Consider the following 20739-nt stretch of genomic DNA (forward strand, 5'->3'; position numbering starts at 1 on the left):
TGGTTACTCAGCCTAACGGACTCGTCAACCTTTCAATGGTCTAAGCGGTATATGTAACTATTATGAACAAACAGCAGGTTAAAGGGGATTGACAATACGCTCATTTCTGCGATTGATCCCTTCTTAGTGAGCTGGTGTTCCTCACTCAACAGACACCACTCTGGCTAGAACCCAGAACAGATGAACCTTCAGCACCACTCTGAGATCTCCGCCCTGACCGGAGCAGACAGTTTCCACGGAGATGGATCCCGATGATGTGGCAGAGTCCATGGAGGCGGATTTGAGTGACCTAACAGTGTCCACAGAGACCCATCTGAGGGACGACAGCCCTGGCGTGCCGGGAATATTCAGCAGGGGAGTTGTTGGATCTTTCCCTTGGACAGAAGGTTGTGGGCTGTCAATGTTCACAAATCTTGTTTGTTTGAAGGTGGCATTTCTAGAAAATCATACATCAACTCAACTATTAAAAAAGCCTTTAAGCAAGCCTCAACTACTGTAAATAAAAATGAACTCTAAGCTAAAAAGGAATATGTTTTGCAGTAACACGTATACCAAAGTTCTGTCACTTCGGCTCCTTGCTGAAACTTTCCTGCATACATGTTAACTTAACCGGGTTTGCTAAATTCATTATATTATCAACAAAAAAGTACGTAATAACACAGGGTGGAAAACACTAATCAGGAAGTGGAATTATTAATTGTCAAACCTTCCTGCAAGCCTTTTGGTCCCCCTGGGCCCCATTCGGAAGGGTCCCCACTGAAGAGACACGCTGTGCACATGGAAATCTGATTTGTCCTGCTGGACTTCTCTCCTTTTCACCTTAATGAGGTGTCAGACATCTGTCCACCTTTGTTCCGTGCAACCAAACTGTGGCAAGGTTTCCTCTAGGAACGGGCAACACAAGCAGGTGCAGTATAGCAGAGAGCCTGGTGTGCTATATCCCCAGGGTGCATGCCTGCCTAACCTCCACAGAGTTTCTTCCTGTCCCCACCAGCCAACACATTAAGAAGAAAAAGGCTTTCTTGTCTAGTACTAACACAGGCCCCTGGGTGCTGTATCCCTCAGGTATTGTTGTATTCCTGCTTTCCTTCTACAGTCGTCCTGGCACCCACCAGCCAACCTGTTAAGAAGAAAAGACGTTCTTGTCCAGTAGCAAAATAGGAACATCACCAAAGCTTTTACAGGGTAGAAGCACAGTAATTATCTTACAACACAACCAACCATGAAAGCAGCTGTGTAAGAAACGTCTTCTGTTTACATTTAATAATAAGTCACATGCATAAATACCATGAACATTTACAACAAAAAGAGAATAACTTTGTCCCATTATACTGGGCGGATGTTAATGAAGAAGCTGACGGAATGTGCTCGGTAATTATCAGTGTTGGCCACTGAAGCACAGTAAAGGCACCAGTTGATTTCGAAAGACTGCTAGCAGTGTCCAGAGTTGAGTTTTGAAGCAAAAACAATGGTTATGGCAACAATCCAGCACTGGACCCACCAACTTCAAACTTGCCACTCGGTCAGAACAATGACTGCAACTTCTAAACGTCACCATATGTGTTTCCTCAGGAGGACATGGGGCGAGGAGCTGCTCCTTGGACGTGTCCTCCACCACCGAAGAATGTGGCCGTGAAGAGCTGTACCTTGGAGATGTGCGATAGACACAGAGCACTACAGCTCAGAAACAGGCCTTTTGGCTCATCGAGTCCATGATGAATAGACAGAACCTCTAGAGCTGGAGTGCTCTGTGGTCCGTTGGGCTGAATGATGTAAATTCTACAGAGTGTAGCCTTGGAGAAGAATGCATCGCCAGAGTGTGGATACCCTGAGCATGTTGTGTGAGATTGAAAGTTCTTGCTTCAGCGGAGTGTTATCGCGGAGTTCTGCCACTTGGCTTGAGGCTGGGACTCGCGTTCTCCTGCGGCACCAGCCTAGGCGTGGTGCCGCCGGTTCCTGTTCTTCTTCATCTCCTGCACGTGCTTCCACTTCCCGGCGCCCTTGTTCCGCTGCCGCCTCTTCTCGCGGTGCCACAGCTGCTCACAGTAGTCGTCCACGGTGAAGCTGGCGCTGCTCAGCAGCTGGACGTACTCCTTGTATCTCAGCCGCGACTCCGAGGCAAAGTCCCGGCTCCTCACGTCCTCCTCCGCCGCCTTCTGGGCGCTCAGCATCTGCTCGTTCTCGATCACCCGCAGATCCAGCCTGACGATGGTGTGAGCGAAGGACTGCTCTTCCGCCCTGCACAGATACAGCCCGGCGTCCCGACTCTCCACCCTTCTGATCAGCAGGCCGTGTTCAGTTTTGACAATGCGCTCGTCGCTTTTTATCTAAGGGACAGATATTAAACAGAAGAGATATCAATGAAAAGCGGTGTATACAGCCCAGTCCATCACAGCTGAAGCCCTCCCCGCTGAGCACATCTACATTGCCACAAGAAAGCAGCATCCACCATCATCAAGGAAAGATACTTGTCCAGTATTAAAACAGGAACATCATCAAATCTTTTCCAGGGCAGAGGCACAGTAATTATCTTACAACACAACTGACCATGGGATTGGTTGTGTAAGATTTGCCTCCTGAACCACCAGCCATGCCATCTCACTAATACCATCAGCAGCCGATACAGGAGCCTTGGGTCCCATGTCACCAGGTTCAGAAACAATTATTACCCTTCAACGATCAGGCTCCTAAATCGGTGTCGAAAATTTCACTCACCACAGCTCTGAGCTGATTCTACAACCTGAAGACTCGCCTTCAAGGACTCTACTGTTCATGATCTCAGTATTTTTTTTATTTGTAGAATTTGGGTTCTTTCACACATTTGCTGTTTGTCTTTCTTTACATAGTTTTTTTATTAGTTCTATCGTTTTTTTTTATTTTCCTGTAAAAGTCTCCTAGAAGATAAGTCTCAAGGTAGTATATGGTGATATATATGTAGTTCAATAATACAATTACACTGACTCTGACTTGGCAATGACTTATTGTGCAGGAGGCCATTTGGCCCCTTATTCTTCTGCTAGCTCCAGCTAAAGGCCAGCTCTTTCATCAGATCAGTAGATGGGATAATTTAACAAATACAACCATAATCCAGACACAAGATCTGCCTCTCAAGTCTGGAAGAACACAGAATCAACTGTATGGTTCTGTCACATCTTCAGGTATGATTTAATTATTTATTCAGAATGTTTCACTCTGGCCTTTTGTAGGACCAGCATTGATAATACCACATACTGTAGTATAGCAAAGGTACAGGAGCCTGAAGACACACACTCGATGATTCAGTAACAGCTGCTTCTCCCCCACCATCAGATTTCTGACGGTCCATGAACACTACCTCACTATTCCTCTTTTGCACTGTTTATTTATTGTTACTTATCGTCATTTTTTGTGTGTCTTGCACTGCACTACTGCCACAAAACGACAAATTAAACAACCTATATCAATGGTAATAAACCTGATTCTTATTTGGAGACGGTCATTGTTGATCAGCTGGGGTGAAGAGCCTGTTTCTGTGCTGAAGGGATCTATGTTTATTTTCTTTTCTTTTCAAATCTTTTTATTATTATGTTATTCAAAAATAACACAAGTACATCGAAGTAGCAACACTTACAATGCCTCAAGGAAAAAAATTATCTTAAGGATTGAAAATATATATTTATATATTTAGCAATGCTGTGTTGGCCTTGTTAGCAATGTTGGCCTTTCCAGCACTTTGAGCAGCACTGCCCCAGCAACCTCCAACAAACCCGATTAACCCTGACCTAATCACAGGACGATTTACCATGACCAAATAACCTTCCAGGTACTTCTTCAGACTGTGGGAGGAAACCGGAGCACCCGGGGGAAACCCAAGCATTCCACAGAAAAGACACCCCTTACAGAACAGCACCGGAATTGACCTCCGAACTCCAGAACGCCCCGAGCTGTAATAGCGTGGTGCTAACCACTACGTTACCGTGGCGATCATATTTTAACAGCATATTCTTATCTTTTGCCCGATTTTTCAGTGAAGCTTTTCTAAAATATTCCTGTATTGTCACAAATGAATTATTGATGTAACTAATTAGAAACACACATTGATTCAAATTTTCATTTACATTCTCCAGTGATAGCGTCATTAATATCGGGAGTAATCATACACTTGGGATTTATCTGAAGCAGCGGAGCTATGTACAAAAAATCAATACACATTAATCAAATGCTTAAACAAACTCTGCAGCAGTGGGCTTTATGGAACCAACACAGCTCTCAATTTTGAACCCATTTTCATGGTTATAAATTTTAATGTAGTTGTACACTGCAATTTAATTAGCTTTGTAATGAAAAATAATTGTTTAAAATGTACTTAGAGTTTTATTCTTATTTTGATGGATGCATTTCAACACCAGTGTTTGTCCTTGAAGCAATGCATTTTTGAGCAATGATAGAATTTTGCGATCTTGTTTCTCCTGCTCTTGTTGGGGATGAGGAGGGTCTGTCTGCAAGAAACAGAGGGATTGGCAGGTTGAATAATGATGAGGCATTTGCCTTGGTGGGGTATTTAGAACAGGAAGGCAAGATTTGCCTTGCTGGGGTATTTAGAACAGGGAGGCAGGAATTGCCTTGGTGGGGTATTTAAAAAGAGTCTCAGCTTGAAATATTGACTGTTTATTTCTCTCCATACATGCTGCAGTCTTGCTGGGTTTTTAATGCTACACAACACAGTCTGCATTTACATGAGGTGCTGAACAATCAGTACGGTGGATTCTGGTTAATTGGGACACATTGGGACCAATTAAAGGGCTGTACCAATTAGCCAAAGTTTCATGGAAATAGTTAAAAATGTATTTTAAAAAAAGTCAAAGTACCATTAACTGAGTAACAGATTAAATATTTAAATGAAATACAGAACAAATGAGTACACTAATATGACTACTATTACAGTACTATAAAACTGTAGTTCCTGACAGTTATCAATGAGAAATGTATGTTGACATGTTCTTTTGATTGACTGTAAATGAACAAAATCAGGCAGACATCTACTGAAGATAGTGGGCTTCCTTCATACAATGCTTTCAATGATTACATCTTCCAAATCTTCATTTTCATTGTAACATTCAAGATTATTGGCGATACCTTCAAGTTCTTCATAGGCCCTAACTTGTTGAAACAGTGAAATCACTTTATTTTCACTTCCGGCTGTTTCTGGCATCTCCAAGCCTGAATACTTGAAAAGGCGGCAAGCAAAACAGTTCTGAATCATCTTATTGCTTATTTGTCACCAACTATCAGTGACAAAAATCACTGATTTTGAACACAAACACATACAACTGACACTATTTAAAAACTGTTCTCTCCAAGGAAAGTCCAATGACTACACAAGTGTACACTAGTTACAAACTTCAGCAACAGTCTCCTGTCCTAATTAAGTGGCATTGTGTCCAAATAAAGAGAACCCCAGATATTTTCCCAATTAGCTTTGTTCTTTAAGAGTTATCCCAAATAAGCAGCTTCCCCTATTTACTGATGGCCCAATAACTGGAATCCACTGCATTATAACCCTTCAGATTCAAAGCTGAGCCTTGGGAACATCTGCTCACATCTGAGACTGGGTGTGAAACTCACATGATTGCACAGTAAGTTTGTAGAAGGCAAATGCTCTGGAGAAACAACACTGGCCTAGGTCAACAGGCAGCACTCCTTTCCTCCCGTCTGTTCAGAGCATAGCCAGCACCCCATTGCTTAGGTCAAATGCCAGCACTCTTCTCTAGTTGTCTGTTCAGAGAGATCTGACATTACAAATTAATCATTATGTCAGTCTCCTTTCCACAGCTAAAACAATGCATCTGTCTGCTGTGACACGGCAACTTCAAAGCATACTTCACTCCCACTGTTAGTGGGTAAGGGACATAATGGACAGGGTGTTCAACAGAGGATGACAGGCCAGTATCCACATACAGTAAATAATCACTGGTTGGCACTCAGGCAGGCTATGTCTAACAGTTAGTGCACCAGACTCTCCAGATTATACCCATGGTTAGTCCTTAGCTTTAGGACCTCACTTCTCACTTAAAGTGATCATTCAAAATGCAATTAGCTAAAAAGTTAAAGCATATAAAGTCCATTAAATACAGATCTACCATGGAAAACCACTGGGTCACAGTGTGTGGAGTGACTTATCCAGAGTCCTTGGGTACTACAGAAGAAAGGACTTTGCTTTTTACACTTATCTGTGTACAAAGTCAGCACTGGCCCTTGGACCCAACGAGTCCATGCCAACCACTGAGGAGATGATCCTAATTTTCTGCATTGTTTTGCCCTTGGTCTTATTGGTAGTCAGCAAATGCATTTTCCAAGTGCAGTCACTGAGGGGAAATTGTCAACCAATTTATGCACAACAACCTCCTTCAGGGAGAGAAATGAAAATGAACAGATAGGATGATGATCATGTTGCAGGTCTAAGCGAAATAGTTCTAACACAAGCTCAAATCCCACCACAGCCACTGGGAGTGTATGTTCAAGGAGTCTGATATATCTGAAAGAAAAGGGGAAGCCATTCATCGTAACAAAACTGAACTTGTCAGAAGTCCACCTAGGTCTTTTGGCTAAGAAAATCTGTTGTCGTTTATGTGGTGCCCATCGCATCACTGTGGGGATTCTGAACTGTCTACATAGTTCAGGGACAGTCATGAATGGACATCGACGGTATCAAGTAACCACAACATCGTGGGTCAAATGGCCTGTACTGTACAGTACTGTTCTAAATGGCGGGAAGCAGAAAGCTGAAAGTTCATCCCTGTGAACATTGCAAGCTCAAAATAACATCTTCCCTCAAGGAAGTCAAAAATATCAAGGTTTTACTTAAATGGTGATGCTGTGCTGCAGGACACATCTGCACTGAAAGCAGCTGAAAAGTGGGCGTCCAAGAACAGGAGTCTGAACTGTTAGTTTTATACCCCTTCAGGAACTTTGGTCACTCAGAGGGAGTGGTGGACCTGCCGACAGGCTTCGATTTGCAGAGGACCCTGCCTGTTCCCAGGAGGTGGCTGGCCGGGAAACAGAATGCAAACCGCAGACCCAAAGGTGAAGGCCACGGAATAACCCTCTAAGTCATTTAGCTTCAGTGACGGTTCTCCCTTCCTCCCTCATTTCCGTCTGGGAGCGGTAATGAGTCCCCCAGGACACATTATCTTTCAACATAACCATCGGCAATGGGCTTCTTTCTAATGTCACAACATTTAGAATGGTAATGCAAACATTTAGACCACTCCAAGGAATTCCACCAGGGTGGGTCTTCAAAGTACAAGAGGAACAGCGGTTTATACTGTTGTAAGTTGCTTATTATTATTTAGAAATACACACGGAACAGATCCTTCCGACTCAATGAGCTGTGCTGCTCAGTAACCCACCTATTTAACCCTGGCCTAATCACATGATAATTTACAATGACCGATTAGCCTACTAATCAGCACCTCTCTGGAATATGGAAGAAAATCAGAGTACCCAGAGGAAGCCCACGTGTTTGCGGGGAGAACACCCAAACTCCTTATGGGCAGAGCTGATATCGAACTCTGAACTCTGACGTCCCATGCTGGTATAGCATTGCGCTAACTGCTACGTCACCATAGCACCCTTACTGCATCTCTAGTAAGTTATCTGAAGTGTGCTTCATTAGAGAGAGAGATTTACATTTCCACATTGTGGCTCAAGAATGCCAACGTCACCCAGTGGTTCACAGGGATGGGAAGGGTTTCTGAAGCCACTGTTGTGCCAGCTAGTTTCTGCACAGACAGCAATTTAGCGCCAACCGAGGATCTGATATTGCAGTGTTGGCTAAACAACAAATCCTGCTCTGGGCTCTAAGAATAAATCCCTGCAGAGTGTTACAGGGGCTTGCAGAGGAAGTAGCTAGAACTTGCTTGAACATCTCATTCCAAAGACAGGCTTGACAGTACAATTCTCCCCTCAGCTCTCTGGGGATCTAACATCCAGCAGTGGGTATGCTGGGATCTCTGTTGGGCGGGGGGGGGGGGGGGGGGGGAGGTGGTCTTTGCAGACCAGCTTTCCCAGTGTTGCTCTCTAGTGCTCGCTCCCTGGAAGATAAGCTGGATTGCCTTCATCCGTGGCTGACCCAATGTGAGATGAGGAACTGCTGCGTCCTTGTGCTTGCAGAGACATGGCTCTGGGACAACATCCCATGCACCATAAGTTTTCAGATCATGCCACTCAGGAACATGTGCTAGTATTATTTTGTGACTTTGTACAACATCGTAACTATATGTGCTGCCAGCTGTGTGTGACTGTGTATTGTGTTTTGCACCTTATTGCCAGAAAAAAAGATGTTTTATTTGACTGTATACTGGTTGAATGATAGTTAAAGTTGAACTTGAGAGTTCTGCTGATTGCTTGCACTGATACTGAAACAAAAGACAGTAACGACCCTGGCATGGTTGGCACACCTCACATTCCAGGAACTGTGCTTCCTTAAGTGAGTAGTACCAGCTTTAAGACAGAACTCAGAACAATGCAGCACAGTTTTCACTGTATCTCGGTACCTGCAATAATAATAAAGCAGTTCTAATTCCAGTGTCACCTCTGCCCATGGTGGTATCCCTCTGCTCTAGGGAGTCTAGGGAGACGACAGACGAGATGCCAGTCTGGAGGAATATCTCAGCTGAGTCACTCCAGCCTGTCTCTGCAGGAGTCCACTGTCGTTAGGACAACTTCCTCCTCATTGTCTTACTGGACACGTGTCCCAGCTAAATTAAATATACCACAGGATTCATTTCCTGCGCTGTCACTTGGAGATTCTGGATGGATGGAATATAATTTTAAATCCTGCCTGCCTTCTGTTGATCAAAGGGTCAACTGATATGAAAAGTCAAGGATTAAAAACATATTCTGTGACCTCAGTCTTAATGATGCAGGCCAAGTTTAATAAATGGGCAGAATAATTGTTTCTGCCATAGGGATGCATGCTCAGTATAATGACAAAATCTTCATAACGCTTAGCACCTAGTAACCTGAGGATATGATATACGGTTCATTAAATTGGTTATCTGTAGCAGATTCTCAGTTAACCTTTGAGAGGCTCCAGTTCTGTTATCTACTACTAAGTGTCCTGGGTGGCAGTGTGGAGCCATGTCTACCAGAGGAGGTGTAAGGCACTCCTTCCCTCCACTGGCCTGCAGGTAACCTTGGCCGAGGTATAGCACGTGCTTGGTACCCCCCCCCCCCCCCACCGATCGGGGTCACGTGAAGACATGAGAGGTGGTTGATGATCGTATGAGCAGCTGGTGCATATCATAAGTCCTGGTTATACGATCACTGATGCCAGGCAAACAGTCTCTGAAGAGTATTGATAATGTCTGGAGTCACCCGCCTTGTAAAGACACGGCCCAGAAGAAGGCAATGGGGAACCACTTCTGTATAAAAATCTGCCAAGAACAATTGCCATGAAAAGACTGTGATCGCCTGTATCATAAGATACAGCACATAACGATGGTGATGAGTACTTGCTGTAGAGTGCATTGTACCTACATTGTCACAATCAACAGAAGCAGAAAATAGAATCAAAAGTGTCAAAAGAGATCCGTAGTCCTGGTGTGATACCCGCCCACCAATTCACCAATTCCTGGCTTTACATCAGAAGGTAACATGGAAGCATCAGTGATCGGCGGGTGCTGGGGTTGATGCCAAGGATTGAGTCCCAACTGTCGAACTTTAAGCTCGCTGGCCGGAGACGCAGGCTGTATGTCTTTGAAAGTCTGCTGGGGTAGATGAAGTCCCACTGTCTGCGTGTCTGAATCCAAATCCAGGTCTGCTGGAAGCTGAAGAACACAGACTGTCTTGGGGTTAGTGGACTGTGTATGTGCACCGGTGTGAGGGAGGGACGGGGAGGGGGACGTCTTGCTCTGGTTTCGTTGCTTGCTGGGCTCTGTTTTGATGTTGCTCGTGTTGTTCTGCCAAACATTGCAGGAATGCCACGTTGGCACCAGAGTGTGTGGCGATACTCTCGGGCTGCCCCCCGCACATCCTTCCAGTACTGTGTAAAAGTCTTAGGCACTGTACAGAAATAACCTCATGTACTGCTGCAAAGAAACAAAATTCATGACATATGAGAGAGATGATAAACCTGATTCTGATATGCATCTCTGTTGTGGACCGAGAGTGGGAAGGGGGTAGGGATAGGGAAATTATGGTTGGGAAAACAGAAAGGGTGCTGGAAATGCCAGAAAGATGTTTTGTAATGACCAATAAACCAATTGTTTGGAATCAAATGACCTTGCCTGGTGTGTCAGGGGTGGGTGTATTTACACCCTTGCTACCCCTGCCCCTGCCCTGCCACTCTGTCTCTGCCACCTGTCCCTCTCACGGCACTCCCCCTCACCATTCCCAACCTCCTACGCTCCAGCCAAAAATTACAAAATCGCTCTCCAATCCACATTGACAAATACAGTACCGTGCAAAGGTCTCAGAACAGCCTAGCTATATGCATGTGCCTAAGGCTTTCACGTTGTAAGTGTGCTGGTTGTTAACACAAACAACAGTTCACTGAAAATTTTGATGTATATGCGATGACTAAACTTCACCTTCAATTTTAAATCCTGAAACATGGAGTACTAAGAAAGCTGAACCTCTACTCCAACACAGTGGGAGTCCCAAAACTAGAACAGAGAGCCCAATGGACACAATCCAAGGACAAACATCCCTACCGTCCCACCAACTCAACCAATCTCCTGTTTCCATCAGTCCAGTCTCTGAAAATGATTCCAATGGGACGTAATACTCAAGTTGAGGGCCTGGCTCAGGAAGGACAGTGTCAGGGTGAGGGGTCGACTATATGCTGAAAGAAAACACATCAGATGAAGACTGGTGACTGCTGACAAGGGCCAGGACTGGGATTCCCTCCCTAGTTCTACTACAGCCTTCCTTCCTCCCTTCAAAACCTGCCACTTTGATCTTGTTTACAAACAACCATTCTGATATCTGTTTCCACTATTGTTTGTTTCCCCTTCCTCCACCTTGTTGTGTCTTCTGCCCCTTTCATTTCCAGTGCTGATGAAGGGTTTTGGCTCGAAACATTGACCGCAGATGCTGCTTGACCTGCTGAGTTCCTCCAGCATTTTGTGTGCGTTGCCCAAGAATACTGCATTATTTTTAATTGAAAATTCTCCTGCTGGCTGCCGCGGGGTGTTTGATGATGCTTAAGGTACACTATACATTGATTAAAGAATTTATGCTGAATCTTTCATCTTTTGTCATTGTCTCACATCCCCTTGAGGCTCCCGTGCATCTGTCTGCATGTCCCACTTCCTCCGTTCCAGAATCCCTGCCCATCTTCCTCTCTTTGCTCGTTCAATACACCTGAAACCAGCAAGACTCTACCACCTTCTCTCAGCCAGCATCACTGTTTGCGTCAGCAATGTATCCTAGGATAAATGCAGGCAGGTCTTTTCCACTGAGGCGGGGCAGGACTACAACTGGAGGTCATGGGTTAAGGTGAAAAGTTTAAGGGGAACAGGAGGGGAAACGTCTTCACTCAGAACATTGTGAGAGTGTGGAATGAGTTGCCAGCACAAGTGGTGCATGCAAGCTCGATTTCAATGTTTCTGAGGTTTGGATAGGTACATTGATAGCCAGATACAGAGGGCTATGGTCCTGGTGCAGGACGATAGGAGTAGGCAGTTTAAATAGTTTGGCACAGAGTAGATGGGCTGAAGGGCTTGTTTCTGTGCTGTTCTTTTCTAAGACTCTAGGGTCAAATATGGTACAGATGGATACAAATACAAATTTAAGGGATATTTAAAGTACACAGAGAAAAGGTTTAGAGTCAAAAAGACAAAAGGGACTAGCTCAGTGAGGCAATTTAAACATTCAAAGTTCAAAGTAAACTTATTATCAAAATACATGTATGTCACCATGAGATTAATTTTCTTGCAGGTATTCACAGCAGAACAAAGAAATACAATAGAAACAATGAAAAACCACACATAAAGACTCACAAACCAACAATGTGAACATGAAGACAAACTGTGCAAGTACAAAATAAAGCAAATAATAATATTAATAACTTGGTTGTCGTAGATAAGTTGTGACAAAGGGCCTGTTTCACTGCTGTACAAATTGAAGACTTTACATTATGGTCTGGCTTGGTCTCCACCCAGTCACAGACAATCGCTCTGTTCCCTCCACCTTCTCTGTGTAGGTATAGGCACCACCCAGTCCAATGTGCACGTCCTTTCAGTTCTCTTTGTCAGAGCACGATAATTAAACTAAACATTGAGAACTGAATAAACTTTCAGGGATTGCTGACCTGCTTGGGTTTATACAATCCTTGCTGAATTTTAGTATCAAAAATGTTCTCAAACAAGGCCCGTAAATGTCTTCCCCTTCCCAGGGTTTCAGTAGATGATAAATGTTCAACTACCACATTAGATTTGGTCTATTTCACTCTCATCTTTTCCTCTACACTGTTCCAGTGTACGGCGAATAGCTGCAATCTTTAGTACCTCACTATCTGCCCGCATAGGCACAGAAACAATGAAACGCAAGAACCCAACGTTCTGTTCTGCGCAAGCTTTCTTCCCCACAGACTGACAGACTTGTCACCGTTTCCATTGCGTGGGTGTGAAGTTGTAACTTTTCCCAATTAATATCCAATAAACAGAGCAAGAAGAGCTTGGAAGGTACACTTAAATGTGATATGACTTTAACGATGCGACTAGTCGTACTGTCTACCGTACATCATCTCTGACCCTGAACGTTTAATGTCACAGGAGTCTCATTCCTTCAAAATTAATTACCTGGAGAATTTTAGAAAACCTTATTTCGTAGCATTTCTCTCTCTCTGTCTGATCACTATTGTACTTCCTAAGCAACTGTTGTTGAATGGTGCCCTTTCACGGGCTGTAATCTGCTTCAAGGACTCTAACCTGCGTCACTGACTCTATGCTATGTTAGTGAACAGAAAGGCTCTATAATGAGTAGTTAAAGCTGCCCAACGCACAACAGGCATCAGCCTACCCGCCATCAAGGATATACAGTATATACAGAAAGGTTTTGAAAAATGGCCACTTACATCACGAAGGATCCCACCCTCCCTGCTCATGGACTGTTTGTCCTACTGCCGTCAAGGAGGACGCTATGTAGCATCCACGCCAGGGCCACCAGACTCAAAAATAGTTACTCTCTCCAAGCAGCAAGGCTGATCAACACCTCCGTCCACTAATCCAGCCCTCCACACTCCCAATATCATCATCAAATGCCTGTTACACTGCTGGTGTCCAACCACCACTACTTTATCATTTCCCATCAGTCACCTTATGTGCAGACACTCCAGTGTCTAGTGTCCTTTATGGACTACGCATGCAAGCTATCTTACATACTTATATTTATTGTGTTTTTAATTTTTGTGTTCTTTATCTTATTTTGTATTTTTGTGCTGCATCAGATCCAGGGTAACAGTTCAAGACGTACAAAAAAGCTGGATGAACTCAGTAGGGTTGGGCAGCATCCGTTCAATACGGATGATACGGCAATCCGTTCCGTACGGACGCTGCCCGACCTGCTGAGTTCATCCAGCTTTTTTGTACGTCTTGATTTGACCACAGCATCTGCAGCGTACTTTGTGTTTATCAGGGTAACAGTTATTTTGTTGCCTTTTACAGTTGTGCACTAGAAATGACATTAACCTATCTCGAATGTTGAAGACAGAGGTTGGGATCAGGATTGGAAATCTGTCCTACCCATCCAGTACCTGTGCCCCTCTCCGTATATGACCCAACATCTGCAGATTAGTTGCCCCTTCTGTTATCGTTAAAGTGTTGGAGGCTCCAGTGAGCTGTGAGCGCAGTGGGGTCTCAGATGCTGATATGTCACCAAGCAAGGGCAAAATGTTGTAAAACTATTTGGAATGGTGTTGTTTTCATCAGTGCTGTTGAATGAAAACTGTGCGGCAGGTTGCTCAAAGTTCACCACGTTCCGACAAATTTTCTTGAGATTTTTTGATCTGTACACCCACAGCCTTACCCCAGTGACTAAAGGTTAAATACTGCAGGAAGGATTTTGTTTATAGGTTGTTATGAAAGTGCATACAGTTTGGACAAGTGCATATCCTCTTAATTAATGACCCCTGGATATTCCCGCAACACTCTGCCAGATCAGAAATGCCAGTTGCTTCATTTGAACGCAACAATTGCACAACATTGACATCAACTGTACTGTAAAGGTCAAGTGCAGTGTGCAAGGACAGAGCTCCCCTGCCAATTAATCACAGCAGACCGGAGTCAGCATCAGTCAAACAGCAGTTTGGTTAAGCGCAAAGGATGTTTATCATTGTGTGAAAGGATTAGCTAGCCCAACTCAAGAGCCATTTGTACCTCTGGACAAACTTCTGTCGACATCACAGAAACTGGCCCTTCCTCTATAGACTCTGTCTGCACTTCTCACTGCCTCAGTGAAGCAGTCGGTACAATCAAAGACCCCACTCACCCTGTATATCTTCTCCCCCTCCTACTGGGCAGAAGATAAAAAAAGCCTGAAACACGTACCACCAGGCTTAAGGGCAGCCTCTATCCCACTTTTACAAGACCATTAAATAGTTCCCTAGTACAAAAAATTGGACTTTTGACCTCACAATCTACCCATTATGATGGTGCGTGTTATTGCCTACCCACACTGCACTTTCTCTGTAGCTGTTGCACTTTATTCTGCATTGTTACTGTTTCACCCTGTTCTACCTCAGTGCACTGTGTAATGAATCAATCGATTGAACAGTGTGCAAGGCAAGTTTTTCTCTGTGTCGCGGTACTTTCATTTAGTTTTTATTTATTGAGATACAATAGGCAACTGGCCCTTCAAACCACACCATCCAGCAATGCCCTGATTAATCTTAGCCTAATCACCGGAGGATTTACAATGGCCAATTTACCTACCAACCAGTAGATCTTTGAACTACGGGAGTAAGCAGAAACACCCGGAGGAAACTCACACAGTCGTGGGGAGACCATGGTGGGAATTGAACCCAGGTCACCTGTACTGTAAAGGATCCAGCTAGGGACAGTGATGAGGTGGGAAGTTTAAACCAATGTATTTTCTTTGAATATTCAAAGCGTGAGCACAACAGTTTCCCAAGCACAATAATTACTCTGCAGCTCCCTGCCATCTGTGAAAGGGCGTCTGATTTGTGGTACACCCCGTTCCTAACTGCCTTGGGTAAGTGTTCCTTTTAATTTCAGCATTGACTGGCTGGGTCTCTCTGGAGCTGCCATGCATCTTTGAAGTCACTGCACCTGTCTCTGAGTGAGCACTCAGGTGTTTGCGATTCAGGAGTTTGGCCTCTTCCAGTCTGCACCACAAGATTGATGTCGGATGTGGCTGAAACTCAGCAATTTCCTCAGGCACTTTTCACTTCTACTTCCTCCCCAGCACCCCCCACCTGTTGTCTCTTAAACATGCTGTGAAATTTGGTACAATTTACAATTGATGTGAATGATCCTCTGTGTAGGTATGGGTGGTAAATTAATCTGTCAGCCACTGACAAGGTTCACACATTGCTGTTGGCCATGTGGAGTCTTCAGAAACCAGGAGGTGGTGAGCAAGTAGAACGGAAACAATTGCTGTTTCTCAACTGTGGGAGCCCACTGCAAACTGCTCCCACCCACAGCAGGAATCACTGAGCTTGTAGTTCTGATATCCTCAAGATTGAAGACAGGCATCCCCGCTGAAGAAGTGAGCTTCAGGCCTAGTCCAATTGAAGAGTCTCAGCCTGAAACTTCCACTGTCACTTTCCCTCCACTGACACTGCCTGACCCGCTGAGTTCCTCCGCAGTTCGCTTCCCCTCTCTGTCCAGATCAGCCGTCCATTTCTCCCCACGGACACTCTCTGACCCTCTGAGCTCCTCCGGGAGTTCGTTTCTTACTCCAGAGCTGGTTGCCTCTCTGAGACGACTGGAAGGGCAGCACTGTAGCGTTATGGCCAGTGTAACGCGTCACAGCGCCAGCGATCGGAGTCCAATTCCTGCTGTAGTCTGCAAGGAGTTTGTACGTTCGCCCCATGGGACCACGTGGGTTTCCCCCCACAGTCCAAAGGCATACAGGCTAGGGTCAGTGAGCTGTGGCCATGCCATGTTGGTACCCGAAGCACGGCACTGGCACATTCCCAGTTTGTCTTGATCATCGATGCAAGTGGCACATTTTGTTGCAGGATTCCAGCATCTGCAGTTGTCTTAGATTTTCACCCACTGTGGGCTTTTACACTGGGATGGAGGCTCCAATGCACAGGATCAAGTTCAAGTTTAATTGTCATTCAACCATACATGAATACAGCCAAATGAAACAGCGTTCTTCCAGGGTCCAGATGCAAAACACAATACCAACAGTCACACACACACCACATACAAGATATCAGTAAAATACAGTCTCACAAGAAGTGTATATAATATAAGACCCTAAATCCATGAACGTTGCAGCAGTCTGCAGTCGAATACAGTACAGTTTGCCTCTGCCGAGTTAACACTGGGGGCCAGCGCTGACTCCAGCTTGTACGCTGTGTCACGCCGCCCCCTAGTGGAGCTCACCAACTCTGGCGCCTCTCTCCTGGGCAGCTGGAAACAGGCCACACCGCCGCTTGAGGCCTAGTCCTCGCTATGACCTAGGCCACACAGCTCCCCCACTGTCTGCCAATGAAGCAGCGAATCAGACTTGCAGCATTCCGCGTTAATCATGTCCAACATGGCCTTGTGATCGCGTGAAAAGTGACCAAGACAATCACTCACCGTTAGACTGCACACCACCTCCTCCGATGCCTCTCTGGCACAAGCAACACCTTGAACTGCATCAGGTTCAAATCCAGATGGCAAGAGGGTGCAGAAGGTTACAGACTCAGCCAGCTCCATCATGGGCACAACCCTTCCCACCACTGAGGCATCCTCAATTGGTGATGTCTCTGGAGGTGGCATCCATCACTAAAAACCCTCACCATCCAGGACATGCCCTCTTCTCATGACTACTGTCAGGGAGGAGCTACAGGAGCCTAAAGACACATACCCAATGTTTTGGCAACAACTTCTTCAGGTACAGTTAAAGTTGATAGGTTCTTAATTAGTCAGGGCATCAAAGGTTATGGGAAGAAGGGTAGGAGAATAGGGTTAATAAAGAGGGATAATTAAGGAGAGGGATTATAAATCAGGCATAATAGAATGGCAGAAAAGACTCAGTGGGGTAAATGGCCTAACTCTGCTTCTGTATCTTATGGTCTTCTGCCCTGCTGTCATACAGGCATCCCCCGCTTTTCGAAAGTTCAACTTACACCACTTTTCTTTTACGAAAGACCTACATTAGTACCTGTTTTTGCAAGCCAAAAGAAATCCGAAGGGGATTTTCGCTTTTACGAAAAAAGGCGAAAAGCAAAAATAGCGTTCAGCGTTTGTTTTGCAGCGAGCTGTTGTAGAGGCAGCGCGCACCCCGAGCAGCGAGAGTGGTACCGTCAAGCTCCTTCCCCGGGAACTACACTCAGCATCTCAGCATCAAGCCGCCATAGTTTAAACACGTGTCTGTGAGCATCTGTGCTTTATCTCGATTTATTTTGTGTATCCGTTAGCAAGATTTTCCTAAGGTATCAGAAAAGCTTTAGGGAGCTCGTAAGGTTGTTACGCTTAGTGTAAAACTGGATGTAATTAAGCGTTTCAACCATGGTGAACAAAATAAAGATATTGTGCCTGCGTTGAACTTGCCTGCATAAGTGAAATTACACTGTACATACATTACTTCTACTTCATGTAGGCTGTGTATTTTTTTCATATCATTCCTGCTTTTACTATATGTTAGTGTTATTTTAGGTTTTATGTGTTATTTGGTATGATGCGGTAGGTTATTTTTTGGGTCTGGGAACGCTCAAAAATTTTTCCCATATAAATTAATGGTAATTGCTTCTTCGCTTTACGACATTTTGGCTTATAAAAGGTTTCATAGGAACACTCTACTTTCGGATAGCGGGGGAAACCTGTATTTCTGAATGGACCACGAACACAGGAGCACAACTTCACTATCCCTCTTTTGTATTATTTAGTTATTTATGTAACTTACAGAAATTTTTATGTCATGCACTGTACCGCTGCTACAAAGCAATAAATTTCATGTCATATTCCAGTGATATTAACTAATACTGATTTTTCAGAGATTCCTCGAATCTAAACTCTAACCTTCGCTCTGGACATTGACCACAACCATTGCAGGATGTTGCGAGAACTGAATTTTTCTCAGGACGACTGCAGATTCAGATTGAACCTGTGCGAGTCAGTCGGAAGATAATTCCAGGGCGAGATGGGCCTTTGGTGGAGGCGTAAAAATCTGAAGGAGCTTGAATCGTGTGGGAGAGTGTCTACCGCTGTTGGCACTTAGCAAAACTGAATGTTTACACAACATCAAAGCAGGTTTGAAAGGAGCACAAAGGAAGGCACAGCGGACATGTGCATAAACACTCACCACAGCTTTGAAGTGCCAGATTGAAATACTTCTGTCCTCACAAGTCAGCGATGTTTAATTGTGCGTGAGAACACTGATAAATGACACATGAGCACCTCTCAGTATTAGCTCCATTCCTTCCCACCGCAGGACAGAGCGGAGAAGGAATGGTGCCTTCATTCAGTGGTTTTGGAGACTGTTTTGGCTCTAACTCAGCAGAACGGGGAGCGGAGGACAGCCCCCCCCCCCCAAAAACAGTAATCAGGTGGAAGCGTGGCCCACCTCTCAGCAAGCAGCGACGGAGTAAGACAATACCGTGTTTTTCCTTGTTCTACCTCAATGCATTGTGTAATGAATTGATCTGTTTGAACAGTTTGCAAGCCTAGTTTTTCACTGCATCCCGGTACATGTGACAATAATAAACCAATTCCAATTTATAAAGAACCAGATTCTGATCTGCAGTGTAACCACGGAGTTTAGTAGCCACAGAAGCAGGCCAGAGTGACTAGGATTTCCACCTGACCTAGACCCATTTGTAAAGTGGTCTATGCAGTGTCCACCATCACCCACAGGGCCAGCCAGTAGGTAAGGATCACTGTGGTTTTGAGAGTCCAGGATGCGTACTGGTTCTTGTCAGCATTCTAGGAAACCACTGCCAACAGGACCCTCACCCTCCCCGGTCATCAACTTAATTTTCCATTAGTGAGGAGTCAGCCGCAGAGTGAGCCGATCTCCTCGTTCTGACCGGGACAGACGTCAGCCCTGTGAGCACAAGGCGAGTCCTCCTTCACAGGAGCGGGCACTCTATGGTCGACACACGTTTGGCCGGTTGGATCACTGGCCCCACATGGAGCAAGACACTCTGTCCCCTTGCCAGTCCTTTCTCAGTCTCCCTAAGTTCTCCACTCACAGCCAGCTCGGCAGCTGATAATTGTGGCTAACTTCAAGGCGCTGGCACCCTTGTCACCAGTACATGCCCTCCACTCATTAGGGAAGAGATACAGGACCCTGAAGACACACACTCGATTTTTTAAGAACAGCTTCTTCCTCTCCACTATCAGATTTCTGAACAGCCCATGAATACTACATCACAATTCCTCTTTTGGGCTTTTTATTTATTATTTTAACTTACAGTAATTTTTTATATCTTGCACTGCAGCCACAAAACAAAGAACTTCATGACATGTCAGTGATAATAAACCCTGATTCAGATTCAGAATGAAGCGTTATCGTGACAGAGGAAGTGCAGGACAAAGAGTTGTGACAGTGTCAATGACACCTTCATAAGAAGGTGATTCAAGAAGGTAGTATTCATCACTCAGTACCCTCACCATGCCCTCTTCTCATTACTACCATCAGTGAGAGGGTACAGGAGCCTGAAGACACACACTCAATGAATCGGGAACATCTTTATCCCTTACTCTTGTCATCTTTCTGAACCAACAATGAACCCAAGAACAGTATCTCACTATTCTCTTTTGTTTTGTAATTTATAGTCTTCACACTGTCTTCACTTATATCTTCACACTGTACTGCAGCCATAAACCACAAATTTCACTGCAAAAGTAGAGACAATAAACCTAGTTCTGGCCTCTTTAGGTTATAAATAACTCCATTGAACGCAGATTAGTACAGAGAACTTTGGTCTAGATTCGCAGGGGAAATCAGGACCCAGTGTCTGCAAATCCACAATTTCACGAGAAGCTGGAGGAGATGGCCCGTCCAGGGGTTAGGGGACTGTGCACGTGTGTCGGAGGAGGCAATGAGCCTTGTTTCACTGTTCTATGTTGCCGTGACCCGTGTCGATCTGCCGAGCATTGTGGGAATGATATGTTGGCGCTGGAATGTGTGGCGGTATTTGCGGACTGCTGCTCCCCCAGCACATCCGTGTGTGCAGGTTTCTAACACAAACGACACATCTCACTCTGCTTTGATGTACGTGTGGTAAATAAATCTTACCTCCTCCCGATAATCATTGCCGGGGCGTTGAACAAACCACCGGATCGAGGCTTGCTGAGATTTGGGGAGACACTCCAGGAAAGTGGAGTTAAACTCGATACCGAACATCAGCTTCTCGTCACTCTCCCTGTTCATACCTGTCAATCACAAGCAGTGAGATCAGTACAGGTGTTACAGTCACATCAGGACACGCACCACGTCTCTCGAGGGGGGAATCGGGCCCTGTGCAGTGTGGATACGGACCGGCTGGTAAGTTTGATTCCAGCAAGGAGATAATCTCATACATCAGCCATTCCAGAAAAACAGCAGGAATACCAGGAAATAGGTCAGCATCAC

The 20739-nt window shown here is 44.9% G+C and overlaps 1 protein-coding gene across 2 annotated transcripts in view; it reads right to left on the minus strand.

The window, feature by feature from the left end:
- Nucleotides 1–1235: 1235 nt before the first annotated feature.
- Nucleotides 1236–20739, minus strand: part of sema3d (sema domain, immunoglobulin domain (Ig), short basic domain, secreted, (semaphorin) 3D) — a 276802-nt gene continuing 257298 nt past the window's right edge. For both annotated transcript variants that reach the window (XM_059987393.1, XM_059987392.1), the window contains exons 17-18: nt 20404–20540; nt 1236–2327 (exon numbers count right to left, since the gene is read on the minus strand). In XM_059987393.1, the coding sequence (XP_059843376.1) occupies nt 1935–2327; nt 20404–20540 (530 nt within the window). In that variant the 3' untranslated portion in view covers nt 1236–1934. The remainder of the gene's footprint in view (nt 2328–20403; nt 20541–20739) is intronic.

This window comes from Hypanus sabinus, chromosome 13 (assembly GCF_030144855.1).
Source record: "Hypanus sabinus isolate sHypSab1 chromosome 13, sHypSab1.hap1, whole genome shotgun sequence".
Taxonomy (NCBI): domain Eukaryota; kingdom Metazoa; phylum Chordata; class Chondrichthyes; order Myliobatiformes; family Dasyatidae; genus Hypanus; species Hypanus sabinus.